The sequence below is a fragment of the Poecilia reticulata genome, linkage group LG11 (assembly GCF_000633615.1).
Source record: "Poecilia reticulata strain Guanapo linkage group LG11, Guppy_female_1.0+MT, whole genome shotgun sequence".
Taxonomy (NCBI): domain Eukaryota; kingdom Metazoa; phylum Chordata; class Actinopteri; order Cyprinodontiformes; family Poeciliidae; genus Poecilia; species Poecilia reticulata.
The window spans coordinates 17,249,319-17,271,735 of NC_024341.1; the positions used below are offsets into that span (position 1 = coordinate 17,249,319).

Sequence of the window (22,417 nt, forward strand, 5' to 3'; positions counted from 1 at the left end):
TATATATATATATATATATATATATATAAGCCACTGGTATCTCCGCTATTTCTTCCACAGATTTATTAAGGACGCAACCCTTTGCTGCGTCCTTAATACCGGGTAATAAATTTGAAAATATGCCTGCTGCAAGCATGTGCTTGTTCTAATTGAAAATCAGCACTTTCTTCTTTGATTTCCAATTTTGACTTCCAATGATTCACTTCCTGCTAAAGAGCCCCCTGGTGTTTGAAGAAAAATCCACAGAAAAGCCGCACCAGGCAACAAGCCGCAAGGTTCAAAGCTTAGGAAAAAAGTAGCGGCTTGTAGTCCGAAAAATACGGCAGTTTCTTATTGGCCAATGAGATTAAGGTTCTAAATCCAACAAGAATCAGACAAGCATTGCTGTGAAACTAAAAAGGAAGAGGAGTAAGTGTCTATTTTTATTTTTTTATCAAAAATGTAAATTTAGGTTCATGGTAGCCTAATAAATTTGCTCTCAGTGTAGTTTTAAGTATTTCCGGTGATGTACATTTGCTGCTGCCTGCAGGTACCCTCTCTGCTGAATTTGGAGGAGAAGTGGCAGAGTGTCTACAAACACCTGGAGGCTGCACCATCAGGAAATATGGCTCAGATTTTTCTGACCTACTCCAGTGGAGCTGGTGTGTTCGCCCACCCCAGAGCTGTCGCAAAGGGAATCAACCCACCGCTGTACGAGTACCTGCAGGCCAAGACCGACCAGAACCAGCGCCTGGGAATCATATGCATGGATTTCCCAGCTGCTCCTATCATCCAAACCATCATTAATTTCCAACTGAGAGAGGTCGTGAAAACCAACAAAACAGATGTGAAACATCCAATTTCTTATTTCAGGAATATGGTCAAGCATTTTGCAGCTAATAACTGACCCATACTGTTGTAACTCAGACATTTGTAACGATTCAGTAGATTTCCAACAACAGCAGCCCAGAGAAATATATAAACTTTTAAACTAAACCTGTTTTCTACTCACTAGTAGAAAACAGGTTTTCTACTCACTAGTAGAAAACCTTACCTGGTAATGTTTTTACCAGGTAAGGTAAAAACATTACCTGACATTACCTAATGTCAGGTAATGTTTTTACCTGACATTAGGAAAATGACAGGTAAAAAAAAAAAACAAGACATATTTTCTTTAGCTTTTGGGGGGGACAGTAAATTTTATTTTGAATTTAAACACAAGGCCTCACACAAATAAATGAAATTGTTCAAGCTATTTCTGGTTTCATCTCCTGTTATGATCCATTTTTCCAGTCGTATCGAGTTCCTCTGCTGTTTAGAAAAATTGGAAAAATACCTCATCTAATAAACTATTCCGTAGTGAATAGGAAAAGCACAAAATATTTAAAAGGAATAAATTGAAGGAGTTTAAATTGTGTAAAAAGTCAATATCTAGTAATTCTGTGTCTTGCAAAATTATTTTTTGTGCTTTGTGTCACATCAGAATCACAAACTTTACGATATTTCATTAAGAATTTATATAACACATACACCAACACAAACAAGTGTAATGTTAAGCAGCGACACACAGTTTTTAAAATCTATACATCCATCGTCTACACCTGGAGAGGTGTCCAGTCCAAACAGGACAACATAGAGAGACACATTATGTTCAGCTAACCTAACAGTCATGTTTTGGGACTGTGTGAGGAAGCCGGAGTACCCAGAGAGAACGCATGCATGCACAGAAAGAACATGCAAACTCCATGCAGAAAGACCTCAGGCCGGGAATCGAACCCAGAACCTAATTGCTGCAAGGCAACAGCGCCAACAGCTGTGCAAAAGTGCACCTCTGGTTTTTAAAATATTTCAACAAAAACAAATAAAAATCTGATAAGTTTAGAATGTATTTCTACCCTTATCAACTCTAAAACCTGTAAATTCTAGTGCAAACAACCACCACTAGAGGGCGCCAAATTAGTAAGAAGACTCCATCTATTTTCTTGCACCCTTGTCCCTCAGTGGGTTCGGGAGGATTGCTGGTGCCTATCTCCAGCTAGCGTACCGGGCAAGAGGCGGGGTCAACCTGGACAGGTCGCCAGTCTGTCGCAGAGCAACACAGAGACACACAGGACACACAACCACACACACATTCACACCTAGGGACAATTTGGAGAAGCCAATTAACCTAACAGTCATGTTTTTGGACTGTGGGAGGAAACCGGAGTACCCGGAGAAAACCCACGCATGCACAGGGAGAACATGCAAACTCCATGCAGAAAGACCGGGCCCGGGAACTGAACACAGAACCTTCTTGCTGCAAGGCAACAGCTCTACCAACTGCTCCACTGTGCAGCCCAGTAAGAAGACTCCATGTGTTTAATTTAATCTCCTTTGGAAAAGTGTCAAGAAAAAAGCAAAGTTTTTTTTCCACTTTAACGTAACTCACCTTTTAGTTTTTCATAATTTTCTAAAAATAAAGTTCATGCATCAGCCGTTTGTCTTGTTTTAGTATCCAGCTGCTCTTCAGAAAGATATCAGACCACAGGAAATTGCACCTCATGGGTTTGCAGCTGATTTTGAATTAAATTGATTGTAGACTTGCTGAAGTACAGGCAAGCCTCTCTTTTTTCTAAAAAGTCAGATTTGCAAGAAAAAAGGCCTCCATTGGAGTGGCTGAGTCATAAATTTGGATGCTAATTTGTTTGCATCAGATGAGACTTTCTGATTTTATCGTTATTTCCTCTCTGAAGCAGAGGCTGTTGCAAAATAGTGGTTGAAATGTTTCAACCAAGTGACTTCACATCCTGTTTAAACAGCAAACGGTGTCACTTGTCAATGCGTTGAGACCAACCCATGTAGAAGTCTTAACCTAGAAGAAAGAAAGAAGATTTTAAGGTTTTCTTTTCACGGTAAAACTCCCTCGGTTGAGTCAAATCCAACTTCTAACGATGGACTACAGACCTCAAAGTGCCGGACTGATTGCAACGACTGGTAAGCCATTCGTCTGCTACTTCAGATTATAATTTAAATAAAAGTTTCTAATCTCTCTGCTTCTTTGCTGTTGTAGTCGTGATGAACATGATTTGGTGGATGGTGATGATCGCAGCCATTGGACTGGGTGGGTTAACTTTTCTACTTACACTTCTAGTTCTGAGCAGATAAAGGTGTGATGTTTGCAGCTGCTGTGCAGGTGCCACTCACATGCATCGCTGTCCGGTGCAGCCCAACATTCCCATTTACCTGGTGGTGCTGGGAGTGAGCAGCCTCCTGTCTCTGGCTTTCACCTACTGCACCAGCGGCTACCAAGATGGAGCCTGTCACATCCTGAGCTTGGCCTGCATGACCGTCCTGCACATCTTCAGCTTCGCCTGGTTGATAGCAGGTGAGGGGAATGTTTACCTCTTTGCATTAAGGCGCTTTCTGATTTTAAGTGCTAAGAAAATGCTTGAGAGCCTTTGCATTAGTGTTACTTTGTGGTATTTAGCAATAATTCACTTGGAGCACAATGGAAAATTAAGATTAAAACTGCAGCTATTTTTTGTTTATTTGTTCTGTTTAAAAATAATACAGGAAACAAATACATTTGATAAAATTGACTGCTTCTTTGGAAAAAAAAAATAAAGCTTTCTTCACAACAATTAAAGTGTTTAGAGCTAAAAGATGATCCAAAACATGAACAGCAGTACAATTTGGAAAGCAAGTGCATTTCTCTAGTTCTAACCGCTCATCTGATTAAAATCTCACACGTTATCTTCTTGTGCTCTTCCTCTAGGTTCCTCGTGGGTTTATGCAGTTTACCCTCCAAACTACACTGAGAAAGGTTCATACTGCCACAAGACAACCTACCAGTTCGCCTTTGTTGTGACGACACTGCTGTGGGTTGCCATGGGCCTGGTGATGGCCTGTGGCTGCTGCATGGCTCTGCTCACCTGCTGCACCACCGTATTTGCAGGACGCCACTTGCTGCCAGACCGCAAAAGCTTCTATGGTGCAACCAGTTTTCAAGAGCCAGCCACTGGGGATGTGTGACTTAAATCAGGGTTCAGGTTTTAAAATGATTGAGGTTATTCTTGCACTGCTGGTAGTGTAGATTTCTGTCTTTTTGCTGACAGTTTCTTGCTTTTTTCCTGACATTATTAAAGCTTGTACACTAGATAGAAAAATGTTTGGTAGCTGTGGTCAGAAATTCCACCCTACATGTCTTATTCCTGCTTGTTTCTCAAAAAAAAAAAAGTGTTTTTGCAATAAGTTAATTTGTGTTTTATAGCTTAATCCCTCAACATCAACTCAGTATCTGTTGTTCTCTGCAGGCTGTGGTACAACTCATCAGATATCAAATCTTCTTCACATTACAGCTTCACACCTACAAAAACTCAACATTTTTAAAGTCAAAATATGATGAGACACCAGATATTTGAAATGCAAGATGTTAAAAAAAAATTCGTTATTCTGCTTGATTACAAACTGGTGACTTTTTGCAACATTCTTTGTCATTGTTTTCTTATCTCTAATCTGGCCCAGTTTAACCCAGCTAGAGTGTTCGACCTATATGACTCTGCAGTACTCCATCATCATTGTAATTATTTTTTTTTTGGTTTTATGTGTTTGAAATCTTTGTGTACCTTATTGTCCTTGACATTATTTTTTGATGCACTTACAGTTTTGATTTTATAATCTTTTCAGGTGGTGTAAAAATGCTCTTTAATACCGTTGTGTGCAAACGCAACAGACATTAAAGATATCACTATAAGCATGGCTATAAATGGGGAGGTTGAATGCTGAGGTGATTATTAATCGCATTTATAATACTGAATTTGATTGAGTTGCCCTTACAATTTTGACAAAACAAGAAGTATCGTTTTCATGTGATGTCACACTTCTGGAAACTTAGTAGCTGAAAGCCATCTTGGTAGCCAGTTGCTATGAAGTTGCTATGACAACAATAAATAATCCATAAATTTAGAACTAGTTCTCGCCTCATTCCTATCTAACTTATAAATAACATAGGTTAGTTACAACTAATACTCAATTACAAATTGTTGGTTCTCTACCACCTCTGTGTAATACTAAGATAAATATCAGAGATATTTACTGTACTGCTTACTGCCAAACTAGAGAAAATAGCTTAGCTAATGTAGCGTTTCTCTGCCTACCAAGATTGCGCGGATCACTTCCGGTTCTATGTATTGGGAATTATGTTTTGAAATAATACGCAACTTAATTAAGTATTTTCCAGGTTTGAATGACAATGAAAATCTGTCCATCCATTTTTTTATTTTTATTTTGAGACAATAACCTGGATAGGGATGTTAATTGTTTAAAGTTAAAAAAAAAAGTGAACATTTTTAACAAATAGTGTAATATTAAAACTAATGGAGAAATAGATAATTCACTGTCCGTTTTAAATAACATTCATTATTATGATAATTTATCTGCATAGATTTGATTTACATTTGTCATGAATTATAATAGACAAACAACTCTACAAAACCAACCGAGTCCAATAAATTAAGGAGTTTCGTCATAACTTTTAATGAGAGCATTATTATTAGCATTATTAAGTGTTCTTGATTTTTGTACACATTTTCCAATAAATTAAGTAAATAGGTACCTGTAATACCTCCTCCAGCTTGATAGATGGCGCACTGCCGCTTGCTTTTACGTCACAACCGACGCATGTTTGTAGTAGTGAGAGCCGAGCACTCATGGCTGAAGCTAACAGAGTTTAGCTTATTGGTTAGTTAGTGTGGTTTGTGTTGGATCCGAGGGCTTGGTGAAGCTCCGAGGGACCAGTATCGGTGAGGCTACTGGTGGCCCTGGTTCCCAGTTCGGTGTTGGACCAACATGTTTAGCTGCGGCCGCTTCGCCCTTCAGGTTCTGCTCAGGCAGCCCGCTGTCAGGAGCTTCTCGCTGACTTCTGCTCAGGTCAGTGCCGCAGTGGGTTTGAAAACATGCAGTCTAACCTCTTAGGTTTATGATATTCTTATTGTTGCCTAACCTTCATCAATCCATGAGCCACACTTTTATTACCGGGCTTTGACTTTTTTTTTCTTTCTAATTCTGCTTTAGCGTTTTAAATTTACCTGACAAATTTCAGATAAATTAACATAAACAACCAGAAATACATTTGGTCACAACAAAACAACCCCGTTATTATTTTTGATATTATGAGATTATGAAATTGTTGACAACGGAAAATAAGATTATGAAAATGTAGATATCTTCAAAAATGCAGTTTTAAAACTAATTTTTTACGTAATAAAACTGTCCTGAAAGATAATGACAAGCTTGAAGTCTTATTTTTCACTATTTAAACGAATGAGATTATGCAATTTTTATATCAGGTGGTCTTACGAAAAAAATATTTCAGCATTATGATATTGAGGTCAAGTTATCTTGAGATAGTTGGAGCAAAAAGAGCTTGTAATCTCACCTCAATTAATTGACATTATGAAACTGTCATCATAACAAACCAAAGATTAAAATCTTATAATCTCGACACAGTGAGACTATGAAATTGTTAATACAGTAAGAATTGAGTTTAATTTCAACATAATTAAACTTTCATGAAATGTTGGACTGGAGTTTTTCTTATCTCACGAAAATGAAATTATTGTGAGAATGAACATTTTGAGAGTTTTCATTATTTCAATGTACTGATGTAAACAAATAGTCTCCATTTAGTTCAATTAAAATAAATTTCCACTCCTGGCATCTGACTGAAAAAATTCTCAGTTTTGGAATGGAGAATCTGTCCGAACTCTGGACCACGTTTGATTCTCATATCTCAGTTCTTACGTTGTCGATTATATGATGTTTTTTATGTTTTCTCATTGTAAAGCACTTTGAACTGCCATGTTGCAGATAAACTTGATTAACTGATTTTGACTCCACGCTGTCTTCTGATTTAAATTCTGGATATTTCTGCCTGTGTGTGACGTTTTAATGTATTTTCTTCATGTGAAGACAGCTGAAATCATTTAAATAACGTCCACAGCACACGGTTATAGTGGAGCGATGGTGGGAGGTCCCTTTGTCCAAAGAGGGCAGTCTGCCGAGGTTTAACTCCCGAAGACACAGAGTCTACAAGCTAGTCGAGGATACCAAACATGCACCCAGGGAGAAGATGGAACTCATTCTCACCCAAACTGTAGAAAGTGAGTGTCTGCGTTGATGCTAAATTACTTTGAAAAAGTCAAATATTATATTAAAACCTTCTCCTTTGGTGTAAAATAACAGAACTCGGTGGCAGAGGCGATACCGTGTTTGTGAAGAAGTCCATCGGGCGAAACAAGCTGCTGGCTCAAGGCCTCGCCGTTTACCCATCGCCGGAGAATAAACAGATGTTTGCTGAGGAGCTGAGAGTGCGTACTAAACGTAGCAATTTATTTTACAATTTAAATGGTCAAATATCGCTATTCATTGTCATTTCATCTATTTATACACAGCTTCTGCGTGAGGGACAATCAGAGCAGAGATTACAAACCAGAACAGGACTAATGGTGAGTTTATTTGGCACTAATGATTCATTTACTCAGAATTGCTCCTATGTCTGACTGAAAACACTGCGATGTAAAACAAACTGCTTTTACTGAGCGTTTTCCAACTTTTTTTTATTTACAGACAGTTGAGCTCCTTAAGCGAACCAAGCTAAAAATCATCAAAACACTGTCTGACGACTTTCAGCTCACTAAAGAAGTTGTCTGCAGACAGTTTGAAAATCAGGTTTGTCTACTTTTATTTTGTGTGCACCACTATTCACTGTTGTTGGCAACACTGGTAAAGAAATTTTACAATAAATTAAGCTATAACTGAAACTGCTAATCTTTAATTAATAATCAATATGATGCCCCCTTCTGGTAATACGTTGTTCAACCGCCTTTTGCCAAGAGGACAACAGTCAGTCCTCCTCCATTTCTCCAGATTTTCTACAGGATGTAGGTCTGGGGACTGAAATAGCCAAGAAAAAGGTTTAAAACTTTCCATGTTGACTTGATAATGATGACCCAATGAGGTCTTAATTGGTTTTTTAATTGTTTTTGATCTGAAACAACCGATTGCAATATCAGTGTGGAAAGGTGTGTGGATGAAAAGCAGGGACACTTCTTCAAGGTGGTCAAATGTAATATTGATATGCAAAATGGAAATGCAAGGCACTTGAAATATATTTACCTGTTGAAATATGGCATTCAAACAGCTTTTTGCAGGCCTGATTTTTGCACACAATTATACAGCCGTGACTATTGCGATTTGATATTTTGTGCCAGCCTAGTAAGAGTTTTTTCATGGGTTGTTGGACTGAATAACTGTGTACAAAATAACTTGAGTGAGAATACAAGCAGCTGATTTGTTCTCGTTTCTGTCACACCTCTTCAGCTGGGAATTGTTGTTGCGCCTCGTGCGTTGAGTCTGCCGTTTGAGCCAATAAAGGAACTGGGAGAATACTGGTGTGATATTACAGTGAGTTTCTCTCTCTCTTATTTTCTGTTCTTTTAACAGTAACTTCCGGACAGTTATCTTTTTTTTTTTTTTTTTGCTTTAAAATACACCAACAATGTGCTTACTTTGCCTTTGAATTAGGAATACAGATAATTAACTGACTTACGATTAATTGTCGATTAATAGATTATTAGATAAAAATTAGTTTCAATCGATTAACTAATAAAGTCCACCCTAAACCTTCTTTTAGTATTGTAGTTTGGCCGCCGTCCAGCAGAGGGCGCCGCTAGTCATCTTTAAACGGAGCCGTTGAAACGGAAATAAAGATGGCGGCGCGGCAGTACAAGAACAGGAAAGGGAAACCCAAACAGTCCGGTGTGGGATAGAAAATGCACATTATGCAGTTCAGTTTTGAAATATAAATACCCGACATAAACTCCTTGCGTTTCTGCTTAATGACGCTTTTTCAGCCGAGCTGCAGTATTTCACATTTTATTAGTTTCAGCTACTAAGTAGTTCTTGGTTTGTTATATTTTGTAATATGTATCTTGGGTTTAATAATGCGAAAAACAAAGTTTTGATAATTCAGTCGGTATCTAATGCAGTTGTTACAAAATATTGAAATGTAGCCCTTTATACTTTGGAAAGACATTTTTCTTTTTAAAGAAAATGGCCGCATATTAATATCGTTAGTCGACCAATGAGATCTGTCAACTTTAGATGAACTAATTATTAATCTATAATTTGCGTCTCTACTCAACGTCTTCCAGGTTAATGGGATGGACACAGTTCGCATTCCCATCTCTCTGTTGCCGTACGAAGATCAGTCCGCGGTCCACAAGAAGCAGCTGAAGACGCAACGGAAGCTGCTGGCGGTCGAACGAGACTCACAGGCTGACGCCGAGGAGGACGACGCCATTTTAACGGCCGTTTCTGATGAGCAGGAAGCGGAAGACGGTAAAGACTCAACAACCGTCCAAACCCAGCAGGGATCAACATCACCACCGACTGGAAACTCTGATAAAAAGTAAAGGACTCCTAAATATTTAAGAAATATCAAGCTGATGGTTTTTATGTCGCTAAACAAAAATGCAACATGTAGGAATAAATCTTGAGCTCACTTTGGAATCGGTAAATTTGTTCTTCATTATGGAAAATAAAAGCTGTTTACTAGGGTGAGAATTTTCCTTGAGTTTTTAATTGATTTCTGGGTTTTAATGATGTATTTGAGCTAATTTATTATTCCAGTGTGGATTATACAAAATGCATCCTGATTAATGGTTAATTGGAGTATTTACTCTCTAAAAAGGACATTTGCTGAAAGAATATCATTCTCAGAACACCAAATAAGCCAAAAATGTACAAAAATAAATAAATGCATCTTGCATTTAAGATAGGAAAAAAACATTGTAAATATGTTATACCAAAAAATCCTTCACCTTCCTTTACCTTGTTGAAATGCTTTTAAAATCTTTTAAGCACCTTATCCATTTATTAATTGGTGATTCCAAAAATAAACATTAGTTCTACACAGTATTGATAAATCAAGCAGAAAGGGCTTTTCACGTTTATACAAGTATTTTTTTTAGCTACAAATCAAACGTACAAGAATTATTTTGGCAAAAAATGTAATGAATGTTTTGTACAGCACATAGACCTAACCTGTTCAAGGAAGCATAATGTCACATTTAAGAAACGGCAAAAAGGCATTAAAAATGTCAGAAAACAAGAAAAATTCAAAACTTGTTTATTGGATTTTAATTACACACTTATACAAAGTGAACAAAAACAGGGCTTTTTTTGCAACGCAAATTGAAAAATTTAACATTTAATCCTGTTTCAACATAACAAATATATATTTAAACTTCTGTAACTTTAAATTCCTTTCTGACTACAAATTCACCTTTTACTGCTGATATATAACATTTGGGTTTTTATTTGGGGTTGAGTTGGATCCGTTCACATTTACAGGCTTTTGAAGAAATCCTACTGGTATCTTGTTAGCATCGCTAAGCTACTGGAGAGAACCAGCACATTATTAATGGAGGGTTTATCTGGCATTTCAGAGAAAAATAATATATACAGAACTGCTCCTATAGTAAACATACAATGTGAAAACACAAGAAGAAAAGATGCAAATGTGTCCATCTGGACAGTTTAGTTTGGGCTTTTAAAGTTCACATTTTCTCCCAACAATCCTGCGATCAAACTGTTCAGATTGAACCTAAAACGACTGAAACCCGCAGAAGAAAAAAAGAAAAGTAGTAAAGAAAACAAGTGTTACAGATTTCTAGAACTCCTAGTAAAATAAAACAACTTGATGTTTGCTACAGAACAGCAACATGGAAAAAATAACTTAATTTGAGAGGGGAAAAAAATGTCAAATTAATCAATTTAACAGATTAAAGCTAGAATTCTGAGTTTAATCTCAGCATTTTGAGATAAAAGAATCTGTAAATAGAAGCCCAATAACCCAGAAATCTGACTTCATATCAGAACTCTGACAAAATTTGAAATTAACTTAATTAAGTTTTTTTTTATTAATCTATTAGATTAAATTATTAGATTAATTTAATCTAATAATTTAGATTATTAATTATAAAATTATTATTAATTTTTGAATTTACTCTCTAATTGCTGGGGCCAACAAGTCAAGAATTGATATTAATATTAATCAGAATTCTTCCTTAAATCTCAGAAGTTTTGAAGAAAAAAAACAGAATTCTGAGATTAAAGTCAGAATTTTGAGGGTTTTCTTCTGTAGAATTTTGCCTTAAATCTCAGAATTATTTCTCCAACACCTAAGAATTTTTTAGAAAATTCTGAATCTACTTAAAGATTTCTGAGGCCAAAAAGTCAAGAATTTTCACATTAAATTCTTCTTTTGGAGGGTTGGGACCACATTTTTAAAGATTTTTTATTTTGTTTTTGCAATAAAGATTGACCAAATCTAAGCGCCTGGTTGGCTCTCGACGAAGTCGTCATTGAAGCATAATTTACTGACTGGCTGATGATTCAGTGAATATTTTGCATCACAGCTTTCTATCTTAAAATTGTAACTAAAAACAACCAAACGCACAACAAAAACAATAAATCAGACCTTAGAAAATACCATGAATATGTTTTATAAACATCCAAAGGAGAAACGTGTGGTTCTGGTACCTTAAAAACACCGGTTGGGTTTCTCTGTAGGTATAGCCTTTGTATTTACTAGGAGTGACCGGGATTCAGACAGAGTAACACCATATCAAACAGAGTATTATCAGTTCAAGACATTGCGGGCTGCAGATCAGGAGGAAAGAAACAGGTTTTGCTCCTAAAGGAAGAGGATAAATCTGGAGATCGGTAAGTTGGGATACGATGTGTCTGTACGCCACAGCAGTCCAAAGCTACAGGATCTAGAAGCCATATTTAGCCTGGGTCTGACGCCGGGTCATCCTGTTTTCTGCCCAGTTGTTCTTCAGCTCAATCTCGCGTTCCTTCGCCTGGGAAAAAGCAAACCAAAGAAATTCAGAAACTCTGTTTATATAGTCAAAGTATGGACCTAAATCAATGTGACAGTCTGTGGCAAGACTCAAAAATATATGTTCACACAGATTAGGGCAACACAATATTTTGTAAATTCATTGTTACTGCAGTGTGTGAAATGTACATGGTGAAGAACTGCTATTAAATATTACGAATTCCGGCTCTATTTTAACTCCAGTGAAAATTGTTGGAAGTTGTTTGATTAAAAAATAAAAAAAATTTAAGAAGATAAGAACTACAACTACACTGAAACTAAGTTGTTTCAATGCTAAAACAGCTTAGTTTCTTAATTTTCCATCTATTTCCCTGCTAGGTATAAGTTGTGCTCTAGTGACCTAAAATGCGAATTAAAAAGTGTTTTTTAAAATGAAAAAGTAATGTAAACACTATGGTCAATGAAGCCTCTCCTTTATGGTTAATGTTTCCAAGAGTTATTTAAATGCTTTGCGTCTTTCAGCAGCTGCTCACCTGGTGAATGAGATACGTTATCTGATGCTTTCGCCTCTGTTGCCCTGTAGGCTGGTCTCCTCTTCTCTGCAGAAAGAAACATCAAAAAGCACTAAAGTCAGCTTTAAATGCGTCATTTATTTTTATGCTTTTTTCCAATAAAAGCACCCAAGTCTGCCGTTTTTAACCAAAACCACACAGAGCTCATGCAAAACGTTCACCTTGCTGTACGACTGGCGGGTTTGTTTTTCCTCAGAGATGCTCTTGGTCATCCACTGCTGGTTCCCACTCAGCTGGTCGTCTCCTTTGATTTCCAGAAACTTCACTTCCTCTTTGCCTCGGTTTCTTTTCCCCTGAAGCCGCATGAACTGCACAGCAGGCAAGTGAGAAGGAGTTTGTAGTGGTTTGCAAGTTAGAAGCTAATTTAAGGCCTAAGCTGAAGCGTAAATGGGTTCAGAAAGGCAGATTTATTAATAAACAGTAAATCTTTCCTACCCCTTCGTCGTCAAACATGGTGGAGCTGTCCGGCGGCTCGGCTTCTGCCAACTCCGGGTTGGGGTTCTGGTAGTACGGCGCGTCATAGTAACCCTTTAAATGAAAACAAAAGGGACCTGAAGTATAGCTTCATTATATTTATAGATGAGAACAAAGTACTTCCAGTAAAAATAATGTATTTACAACAAACTGAGAAAATGTTGGCTTTAGGGCTGAAATGATTAATCCAACCAGTTACTGAAATAATAGTCAACTAATTTAGTAATCGATTAATCGCTAACTGGAGTATAGATACCCCAAAAAATGCAATTTGCTGGAAAAAAAAAACATTTTCAGAGCAGAAATTAATCCAGAACTGTACAAAATATATTTACATTTTGCAATTACGATGAAAACACGTTTGTCTGTCGATATGTTTTACCCAAAACTCCTCAAATGGCAGTTTTAGCTTCACTCAATCCAAATTCACTAAAGAAATGCTACATTAGGCAATAACATTTTTATTTTTATTTAAAAAAAGAAATTTAATTGTTTGTTTGCATATTTTAATATCTTTCTAATATTGCATAAAAAAAGCTTAAGAGGTTAAATGAATAGAGTGCAGAATTAGATTAATCGATTCCTAAAATAAATGTTAGTTTCAGTAATAGTTGACTTTAGTTACATTTCAGGTCAGATTCTATCAGTAAAGACTTGAGCACACAGTGCATTACTCTGCGTCTGACTCGAGCTGGCTCCTATAAATAGCTGGTTTTACCTCGGGGAGCGCCTCTGGGCCAGCCATGGGTTGTTGATACTGGTCGTATTGACCGTCCCATGCGCTCGCTCCCTCATGGCTCCCTCCAAAGTCCAAAGGTGCATTCGACTGTCCCGGCTCATCAGCGGCTACGTAAGGACAGGGCTCAGCTGGGGCCGCCGGCTCAGGATCCACGATCGGGACGACGTCGGGAAGAGGCTGGGAGTCGTCCTCCAGGGAAAAGTAGTTCTGAGGGGTTATGTCCTCCTCGTTGTTCTGGTCTTCTGCTGCGATTTGCTTCGCCACCTGCAGGGCCGCTGACTTGGCCGCGGCTTTGATGGCGGAGGGAGACGCACTGGAACCGAGCAGACCCGGAGCAGCAGCTCCAGGCTTGGGTGCTTTGGGGTCTGGACGCTTAGTGAGCGTGTGAGGGATCAAAGGTCGGTCCGTCTCCTTCACTGTTAGGTTTTTGGGTTTGGGGAGAATGGAGGACAGACCTGAACCGGCGCCCTGGTGAGAGGAACGGTCAAACTGGTTAAAATGGGAATGATTCTTGTTACAGTGACAAACTAGGAGGAGAAACTAGTTTTAGTTTTTCTTGAAAGGTTTACAACTCCTTTGAACTTCAGAAGGTGAAACGAACAGAGCTAGATTATTAAAATAATCAACTAATTTAGTGATAGATTAATTATTAACTGGAGCATACAGTCCCCAAAAATGGCAGAAATATTCAGAGAATTAAGCCAAAAAATGTACAAGCTTTACAACATTTTACAACAAGCTGTACAACATTTTGCATTTATGATGAAAGAAAAATAAAAAAACTTTCTGTAGATATGTTTTACCCAAAACTCCAAGAGTGACTCAGTTTTAGCTTCACCCAGTTCAAATTGACTAAAGGAATGCTTCGTTATTTTTTCTTATTTAAAAAATGAATTGATGATTCACATCACTGAAGTATTTTTAATATTGTATAAAAAGGCTTAAATTAAAAATCTACAAAATGTTAATTTTTTTATATAATTAAACAAATGCTAGAATAATTGACAACTAAAATAATAATTTAAATCTATTTTAAGCCTCTTGAGTTTTGTTTTTTTTTTTACAGTTTTGTACAGAACAGGTAAAATTAAACTCCATTTAATTTTACTTCCACCTCACATAATTGTGAGGTTGGAGGTGGTGCTTTTTTTCTGTCTCATAAAATTCCAATAAACTACACTGAAGTTGGCAAACAAAATGTGAGTACTGATAAGATAAACACTGATTACTAGGCCGGTCACAATAATTAATAAATCACAATAAATTAAAACAAACTCAATTTCCATTGGCATGATTTATAGTTTCTCTTTTTTTCTATCTGATAAAAGTCTTAAGTTTGGTGATTTGGTCTCAACCAGCCCTTATTTTGAAGGACAATTTTGTTTACACAGACTTGTTTACACAGAATTTTGTTTACACAGACTATAAGTTAATTTTATTTGTTGTTTTATTTATTTTGAATGTTTATTTTCCAGTTTCAGTGTTAAATGTTCATTAGAATTTAAGGTTTACAGATCTTTTAGAATGTGTTTTTGAATTATTATTTTGTCACTACCATCATCTTACTTAAGAATGGTCTCAAAACAACAATATTATCGTTTATCACAATAACTTACGGAACAATATATCGTCTAGCAAAATGTGTTATCGTGACAGACCTACTCTTACCTGGGTTTGCAGCTTCTTTGGGACTGGCTCATCATCATCTGAGTCTGACTGTAAATAAAAATTATTAGAAATGATCATCTCAGGTCAACCAGAGTGAGTACTGCGCATGATCAGGGGTCTGATTTCACTTACATCTCGCCTCTGAAGTTGTGGCACAGGGATCTTGACAGGCTCCGTTCGTTTCTTGGGTTTGGGCAGACTGGACAGGAACCCTCCTGTGCTTTCCTTTGCTGCAGAGTTTTTTGCCCTGGATACTGCCTCCTTCCCTCCAGCTGCAGATCCAGATGCTTTAGGTGCAGGCAGGAAAGAGAAAAGCCCTCCCCCGCTAGTTTTACTCTCAGCTGCGGCGGAGGTCGACGTTTCCTCCGAGTCGCTCTCATCACTGCTACCATAAGCGACTAGAGACATGTTTGCTGAGGCTACCGAGGATTAGTATTCTGCAGGAACTAGTGGACATGGATGAGTCGCTCTGAAAAAGCCGCACAAGCGTGTTTCTCGGTGAGCTGACCCGAGTTTTAAATGTACGACTATCTTTGCTAAACAGATAATATAACAGCGATTAGAGCATTAAAGACGGGATGAGCTGATCAACTGGAAACACGGAGCTAGCGGATGCTAGCTAGGCCACCGTGACCTATCTTATCACAGTTTCTAGCCCGGATGCAGAAATTTTAACTGTAATGTCTGCTACTGAGCAAAACGAACACAATGTGTCGCTTTGAAGTAACTCTGCATTCGTAAACTACGGCCAGTACTCCCTTGACTCCATCAAAACATTCGCCTTCATCATCCAGTGATTGAGGACGACCGCCGACTTCTTTTTCCTGTGTTATTTACAGTAGCACTGAAACCATAGAGCCCCTAGCGAGCAGGTTGTGAAACAACAGGTTCTCATTCTAAATACTTGTGCGTTTCAATATTACGGAAAAGGATTAGGGTCATGGGCTGCACAGTGGCGCAGTTGCCTTGCAGCAAGAAGGTTCTGGGTTCGATTCCCGGCCCCGGTCTCTCTGCATGGAGTTTGCATGTTTTCCCTGTGCATACGTGGGTTTTCTCCGGGTACTCCGGTTTCCTCCCACAGTTCAAAAACATGACTGTCAGGTTAATTGGCCTCTCCAAATTGCCCCTAGGTGTGAATGTGTGTATGTTCATGGTTGTTGTCCTGTGTGTCTCTGTGTTGCCCTGCGACAGGCTGGCAACCTGTCCAGGGTGACCCCGCCTCTCGCCCGGAACGTTAGCAGGAGATAGGCACCGGCAACCCTCCCAACCCCACTGAGGGACAAGGGTGGGGAAAAATGGATGGATGGATTAGGGTTATTGAAAAGTATATGTATATCGCCACCTTCCTGAATCTAGATTCAGAAAGGTGAATCTGGAAAGTGAAGTGATTTTGGGGGGAAACAAGGTGAAAAAAAAATTACACCTTCTTATTGCCAAAAAATGATTTAAGCAAAAAATAAATAAATATTAGGCCAGTATTTTAAGAAGACCATATTTTGACATTAATCTCAACATTTTGAATGTTGAACATTTCAGAATTCTGAGATTAAAATCAGAAATTGAGATGAATGCTGAGATAAACGTCAGATTACATATAAAAATACGAAACTAAAGGTAGAGATTTGGTTTAGTTTCGACGTCATCCATGTATTTAATCTCAATTTCATGTTTGAGAAATTTACTTTGATGTGAAGTTTTGGCCAGTAGGGGCGCTGTGTTTTGATTTCATGTAAATACTGGGGGGCGCGTCTGTCGAGGAAAGCGGGTTTCCATTTCAAACCTAAATAGTCCGGAGGACGGGCTAACGTTTATACTCGGTAGAACATATTTCGCGCTAAGCAGTAGAAATTCATGTAGCGCAGAAATTGTTCTCTTTTTTTTGGCTGCGGGTTGTTTCCGTTGCTCTGAATCCAAAGAAGAAGAAAGAAAAAAATCGCCCGCTGCGTCTTCGCTCCAATTTTTCCGCGCCTGGTTTGTTTATTTGGTTGTCAGATCGACACTCTGCTTTGGTTTTTGTCGCAGAAGGTGTTCACAAGAAATTTTAAGCCATACTAGCATTTCTTTTTATTTAAACACATCTCTGATATTCAACCAGAACCATGCCGAGAACCAACAGGCAAAAGGAATACAAACCTGGAGACCTGGTGTTTGCTAAAATGAAGGGGTATCCACACTGGCCTGCTAGGGTAAGCTCCCGCCGTTACATGTTTAGCTTCCAGCTTTGACTGTGCTGCTAACTTGAATTTGTCTGTCTGCTGCTGCCTTTCTACCTTCCACTTGTTCACCCGAGAGGCCTAACGGTAGCCAGCTACCATGAGTTAGCTTAGCGCGGCCGTTTTTAGCCAGCGCAAACGAAAAGACCCAGTAGTTGGCGATTACACATTGCTTTCGTGCGCACCATAACATAAAAATTGCAGGCATCTTATTAAACACCGATGCCGTCATTGAATTATTTGTTAGTTCTCGTTATGCGCCGCTTTCGTGTCCCCTGAGGCCTGTGGAGGGGCTAGCGTTAACTTTAAGCTTTTCGCAGCCGTTACAGCGCGTGAGCCACAAACTAACGGTCATGTCAAGCACCTATAACCGCTGACCGTGTGCGAACGTTAACTAACAGCTTAACATGCGGTATAACAACGCACTAAGTCATTTATCGTCATTAAATGCATATTAGATATGTCTGTTTTCTTTACAGCTGTTTAATTACTGACTTATTCGTGATGGTTTTATGCATCGCTGTTTGTAAACATGCGCACCTGGCCTCACAATTGCGCTGCCTCTCACGTTGAAACGGTTTTCTTTTTACTTGTTCTGTCACATCATGTCTTCAGTTTGCCATTTAAGACGGCCACTGTTCATTTCGGGGTTAAACATTTTTTGTCACAGTACCCTTGGTCGTTGGACATTTCTATGCGTTTATTTACACAGTTTGACCAGGTTCTGTATGTTCGAGTGAAGTTTAAATTTTCATGTTTTTTCTCACCCTTTAAATGAAACGGAGAAATGTGTCTCTCTCTCATTTTTCTTACAACCCCAAATTGTACTGGAGTAATACTTAAACATAACTTTACTAATGTAAAAATGTAATTGACCAAGAAGTTACCTTAGTAAATGTAACTGAGAAAAGTAGTTAATACCATTTTTTTTTTTCAATAAAAGTGATTGCAGACAGATTACTCTTTACCTTCAGCTGTAACAGTGACTTTTGGCAGTGTCTTTTCCCTCCGTTTATTCAATCTTATCAGCTTTGTATCAACAGAATTTGGGCCCAGCCCTAACTACCAGCTCACAGCGCTCCTATCTGGTGAATGCCAAAAGCCCCGTCTGGCAGAGGCAAATGGTCACCATGTCTGTCCATCATTCTGGTGGTGGCGTTGTCCCTCTGTACTTAGCTGTGTGCTATTGATATCCCCAGAATGACAGGCCCAAAAGGTGCACAGAAAGGATGTTCAGCAATTTACTATTATTAGATTATGTGGCTCAGACTGTTGATTTAACTAGTTTGAGAAAGCATCCTTTCCCATTTTTCTTTTTAAGTTTGCATTTTATGATTCATCTCCTCTTTTCTTTCCCAGATTGATGAACTACCCGAAGGAGCTGTGAAGTCACCCTCAAACAAGTACCAGGTGTTCTTCTTTGGGACACATGAGACGTAAGTATTTTGTGTTTGACCTGTTGTTGATTTACTTTGTGCAGGAGAAATGTCAAAAACTGTGCCACTTTACTATTTTAGATTGGTCAGCTATCAATTACTGTGTAGCCTCAGCACTCACATCTTGGCACACCCTATGAAAATGCTGCATTTCAAACAAAAATTCTTAAAACTTTTTACACCTCTGTTATTACTCATTACTTTCATCCTTAACCAAATCAACCAATCAATCACTAACATACATTTTGTCACAGGTAAATAACATGTACTTTGCAGACCTCTGTCATTGTTGAAATATTTTTGTTGTGAGCTTGATTTCAGATTTTGGTTCATCTCAAATGTTCAATGATCACAGGGCTTTTCTGGGGGCCAAGGATCTTTTCCCATATGAGGAATGCAAGGAGAAATTTGGAAAGACCAACAAGAGGAAAGGCTTTGCTGAGGGACTCTGGGAAATTGAGAACAACCCCACTGTCACTCACGAAGCCTACGAGGTTGGTAGTCTGCCTGAATGACTGTGTATCGCTGGGCAAAACATCAATATTGCAAACAACTGCTCAGATTAATAGAAGTACCAAATAATCAGGCTCTCTCTGTCTGGTATATTTGCGGGTGTTTCACTGGTTAAAGCAGCAGAAAATGTTCTAAGGGAGCGCTGAAATGTTCAGCTTTTCTTTTTTTCCCCACCATAACCTCAAATGCAACCATGTTTTCAATAAACTACTGTGTTGAGATAAATATAATGAATCTTTGGTCGTGATTTTTGTCAGTAGCTTTACTAATTCCTTGCTATCATAGGTTTTTGTTTGCAATGAAAGTGATTAATACTGTTTAGTAAGATATATGTTGTTTTTATTTACATTTTTACCACCATTATCACATGCTTCCCTAATGTTGTGCAGTTCTTAATTCCTGTACGACTCTTTTTTGTTTCTGGTGTTTTACGGTTTTGTTTTATAAAATAAAATATCGACCCGATCAATGCAACAGACAAGTTTTTAACCTCTAATGCTGTTATATAGAATGATTTATGAATGGATGTCCATCTCTTGGTTCATGGTGACGTTTACATTTGTATTGCTTTTACATTTACTTTATTCTCTTTTTAGTCGGCAAAGAACGAGAACTCATCGGAAGCTACTGGAGACATAGGCGGCTCAGAGAAGGCCAACACCGAGGGCAGCAGTGACGAAGAGGAGGGGACTCTGATCATCGACGAGAAGAACGAGAGGGGAGGGACTAAACGAAAAGCAGAGGAGTCCACAGAGGTGAGCTTCAATCTGTCAGATTGTCCAAACCGTCACGGTTAGATTACTGCCAGGCTGTCATCAACGTTCGCTGCACTTTGATAGGAATCTCCCAAGCGGCCAAAGATTACAGAGGAAGAAGGCGAAAAGCCCAACACAGAGGCCAAGCTCAATGATGTGGAAGGAACCAAGGCAACAGCGCCTTCCTCACAGAGCGAGTCGAAACCGGAAGGCCAGGAGAAAGCTCCAGCAGAGGCCCAGCTAACAGCAGAAAAGGTGAAATGTTCTCATTAATGATGGCTACGATCAAACTATTAGAATTGACTAACATACTTTTAGGCTAGTAAAGATGCTGCATGTCATTAGTCAGATAAACCAAACCTGGTTGTCTGTTTATACAGAGTGTCTGTGTGACTATCTGGTTTCAGCTACATACCAGTTCAACAGCAAGATATCTCTTATTTAATACAAATTTAAACATAAATGACAGCATTTTATTTATATTACAGTTTAGAATTTAAAATGTTTTTGTTATTTAAGAAAGGAATTGAATTATAAGCATTTTTTATCCATTTATAATATTGTGTAAAAAAAAGAATTAATCATCAGAATAATTGTTACTAAAATAATCATTAGTTGTAGCTTTTTTGTGCATGTGGTATTTATTAATTTTACACTGCTCATGTTTAAACCACTGCACTAATTACAGTTTTCTTTTCTCCCCGCAGCCTGTAACAGACAGCGCTTAACGTCGACTCAGAAGAAAACCAACAACCCTCAATTCTTCTCTCTGAAATTCAAGGCTTCGAAATAAACACCTGCAGAAGGCCAGATTTCAGCTGTTTAATTAATGAGCGAATTATGTGAGGAAAAAACTTGTATTGAAAGACAAACAAATTTCCATTTGCCACTATTGGGATATTATATATCCCAGAATAAACAAAAGTAAACATTCGCTGATCAGGCTTCAAACAATTGAATTGAGCGTTTTCAAGCTCGTGTACAAACAGGATTTTGGTGTTTATATATTTTTTATTTCTAAGTGCAATTACATAATTACAAAGACTGAATAATGGGTGTCAAAACATTTGCCAGTATGAGGGAAGAAATAAACTTAATATATACTGCATTTAACACAAAAGAAGATTAAATCACAAACTACCCCCATTCAGTGGGTTTTAAAACATAATGTACAGAAGAAAAAGAAAACAACAAATTTTCACCATCTCAGCTTTAGTTTGTAACCATTTCACCCGTTTGTATCAACCTGCTTCTCAGCCTCATTAAACCCTTTATTATTCAGTCATTGAATGCATGATCAGTCTTGACATCAGCATCAGCAGCAGTGTTGCTGCTTTGAAGTGAATGCTTCACCAAAGGTGACCAAACTGTGTAATGAATTTCTACGTTTTCCCCACATGTAGACTTCTTGGCTTCCAAACCCATTGAACATGCAAACCCTGGTTAGTTCAGCCTGTTTCACCCACAGATCTGCCCTGAGATCTCAGCCGATGACGACTTGCGTAGAAAACAGACATTCCTGAGCGTCGTCTCAGCTCGATCTTGAAAGGTTACGGTGGGGTGGTGGTAAAGTATCGATCATCTCAATGAAGCCCGTCAGAACCATAAACTCTGTACACAAGCTCTAGTTACATTTTTCCAAATGTGTCACCAAGATTCACTGCATTCACAGATTAGTTGCACAGAATTTTCTTTCGGAAATGTTATTGCTAAAATTGTGAACGCTAACATAATTTGATTGTTTGTTTTATTCCTCTAAGAAATCAGAGTGTTACCATTACAGAGTGTTGACTTTGTAAAATTTAATTTAATTTTTTTATTATTTTGCCCAACCTTTTAACTGGAATACGAGTCATTTTACTTCAGTGGTCTTATTGTTTTCGCTGTGATACAAAGTTGTGGATGTGATTGTTCTCATTTCGTTGGTGTTATTTCATCTGTTTACCAGTGTCGGCTTAAAAGTTTATCAAGTCATTGGAAAAAAAAGGGAAAGCTACAGTAAAAAAAAAAAAAAGATTATAAATCCTTTCCTTCAACTTAATATTCAGAGTAAATTTTGTTTTTATGCGTTTTTATTTTAAGTTTTTGGGGTTTGCTTTTTCTGTTTATTTCAGATGCTGACATTCATCTTAAGCTACTGCCTAGTTTGCCATTGTAGTTGCCAGTCAATTTAATAAACATGTT

General features: G+C 38.1%; 4 protein-coding genes across 5 annotated transcripts in view; 3 read left to right on the plus strand and 1 right to left on the minus strand.

Annotated features, from left to right (window-relative positions):
• The window catches only part of LOC103472490 (1-phosphatidylinositol phosphodiesterase-like), a 4,858-nt gene extending 3,243 nt beyond the window's left edge, over positions 1-1,615 (plus strand). The window contains exon 4 of one of the 2 annotated variants that reach the window (XM_008422181.2): positions 530-1,613. In XM_008422181.2, the coding sequence (XP_008420403.1) occupies positions 530-886 (357 nt within the window). In that variant the 3' untranslated portion in view covers positions 887-1,613. Of the gene's footprint in view, positions 1-529 lie in introns of both variants that reach the window. The other variant, XM_008422179.2, reaches the window with a different exon arrangement.
• Positions 1,616-5,611: 3,996 nt separating this feature from the next.
• Positions 5,612-9,579, plus strand: mrpl9 (mitochondrial ribosomal protein L9). The gene is made up of 7 exons (XM_008422183.2): positions 5,612-5,886; positions 6,959-7,118; positions 7,201-7,325; positions 7,410-7,463; positions 7,585-7,686; positions 8,338-8,421; positions 9,171-9,579. Exons 1-7 carry the CDS (start codon positions 5,806-5,808, stop codon positions 9,429-9,431), a joined length of 867 nt encoding a protein of 288 aa, XP_008420405.1. The 5' UTR covers positions 5,612-5,805; the 3' UTR covers positions 9,432-9,579.
• Positions 9,580-10,130: 551 nt separating this feature from the next.
• Positions 10,131-15,814, minus strand: prcc (proline rich mitotic checkpoint control factor). Its single transcript, XM_008422184.1, has 7 exons — positions 15,449-15,814; positions 15,317-15,364; positions 13,628-14,116; positions 12,871-12,963; positions 12,597-12,743; positions 12,397-12,462; positions 10,131-11,885 (listed from the first exon to the last, which is right to left on the minus strand). The coding sequence occupies exons 1-7, from the start codon at positions 15,722-15,724 to the stop codon at positions 11,799-11,801; spliced, it is 1,206 nt and encodes a 401-aa protein (XP_008420406.1). The 5' UTR covers positions 15,725-15,814; the 3' UTR covers positions 10,131-11,798.
• A 1,245-nt stretch (positions 15,815-17,059) lies between these two features.
• LOC103472495 (heparin binding growth factor) lies at positions 17,060-21,045 on the plus strand. The gene is made up of 7 exons (XM_008422185.2): positions 17,060-17,287; positions 17,412-17,502; positions 18,889-18,965; positions 19,321-19,459; positions 20,075-20,233; positions 20,318-20,488; positions 20,941-21,045. The coding sequence occupies exons 2-7, from the start codon at positions 17,416-17,418 to the stop codon at positions 20,959-20,961; spliced, it is 654 nt and encodes a 217-aa protein (XP_008420407.1). The 5' UTR covers positions 17,060-17,287; positions 17,412-17,415; the 3' UTR covers positions 20,962-21,045.
• Positions 21,046-22,417: the final 1,372 nt, after the last annotated feature.

Coding starts and splice junctions, on each gene's coding strand:
- mrpl9 (XM_008422183.2), top strand. CDS start 5,806: ATGTTTAGCTGCGGCCGCTTCGCCCTTCAGGTTCTGCTCAGGCAGCCC. Junction 5,887..6,958: donor TCTCGCTGACTTCTGCTCAG/GTCAGTGCCGCA, acceptor TAACGTCCACAG/CACACGGTTATAGTGGAGCG. Junction 7,687..8,337: donor GCAGACAGTTTGAAAATCAG/GTTTGTCTACTT, acceptor ACACCTCTTCAG/CTGGGAATTGTTGTTGCGCC.
- prcc (XM_008422184.1), bottom strand. CDS start 15,724: ATGTCTCTAGTCGCTTATGGTAGCAGTGATGAGAGCGACTCGGAGGAA. Junction 14,117..15,316: donor CAAAGAAGCTGCAAACCCAG/GTAAGAGTAGGT, acceptor TCCTCTCACCAG/GGCGCCGGTTCAGGTCTGTC. Junction 11,886..12,396: donor TAACGTATCTCATTCACCAG/GTGAGCAGCTGC, acceptor GCTTTTTCCCAG/GCGAAGGAACGCGAGATTGA.
- LOC103472495 (XM_008422185.2), top strand. CDS start 17,416: ATGCCGAGAACCAACAGGCAAAAGGAATACAAACCTGGAGACCTGGTG. Junction 17,503..18,888: donor ATCCACACTGGCCTGCTAGG/GTAAGCTCCCGC, acceptor TTTCTTTCCCAG/ATTGATGAACTACCCGAAGG. Junction 19,460..20,074: donor TCACTCACGAAGCCTACGAG/GTTGGTAGTCTG, acceptor TTCTCTTTTTAG/TCGGCAAAGAACGAGAACTC.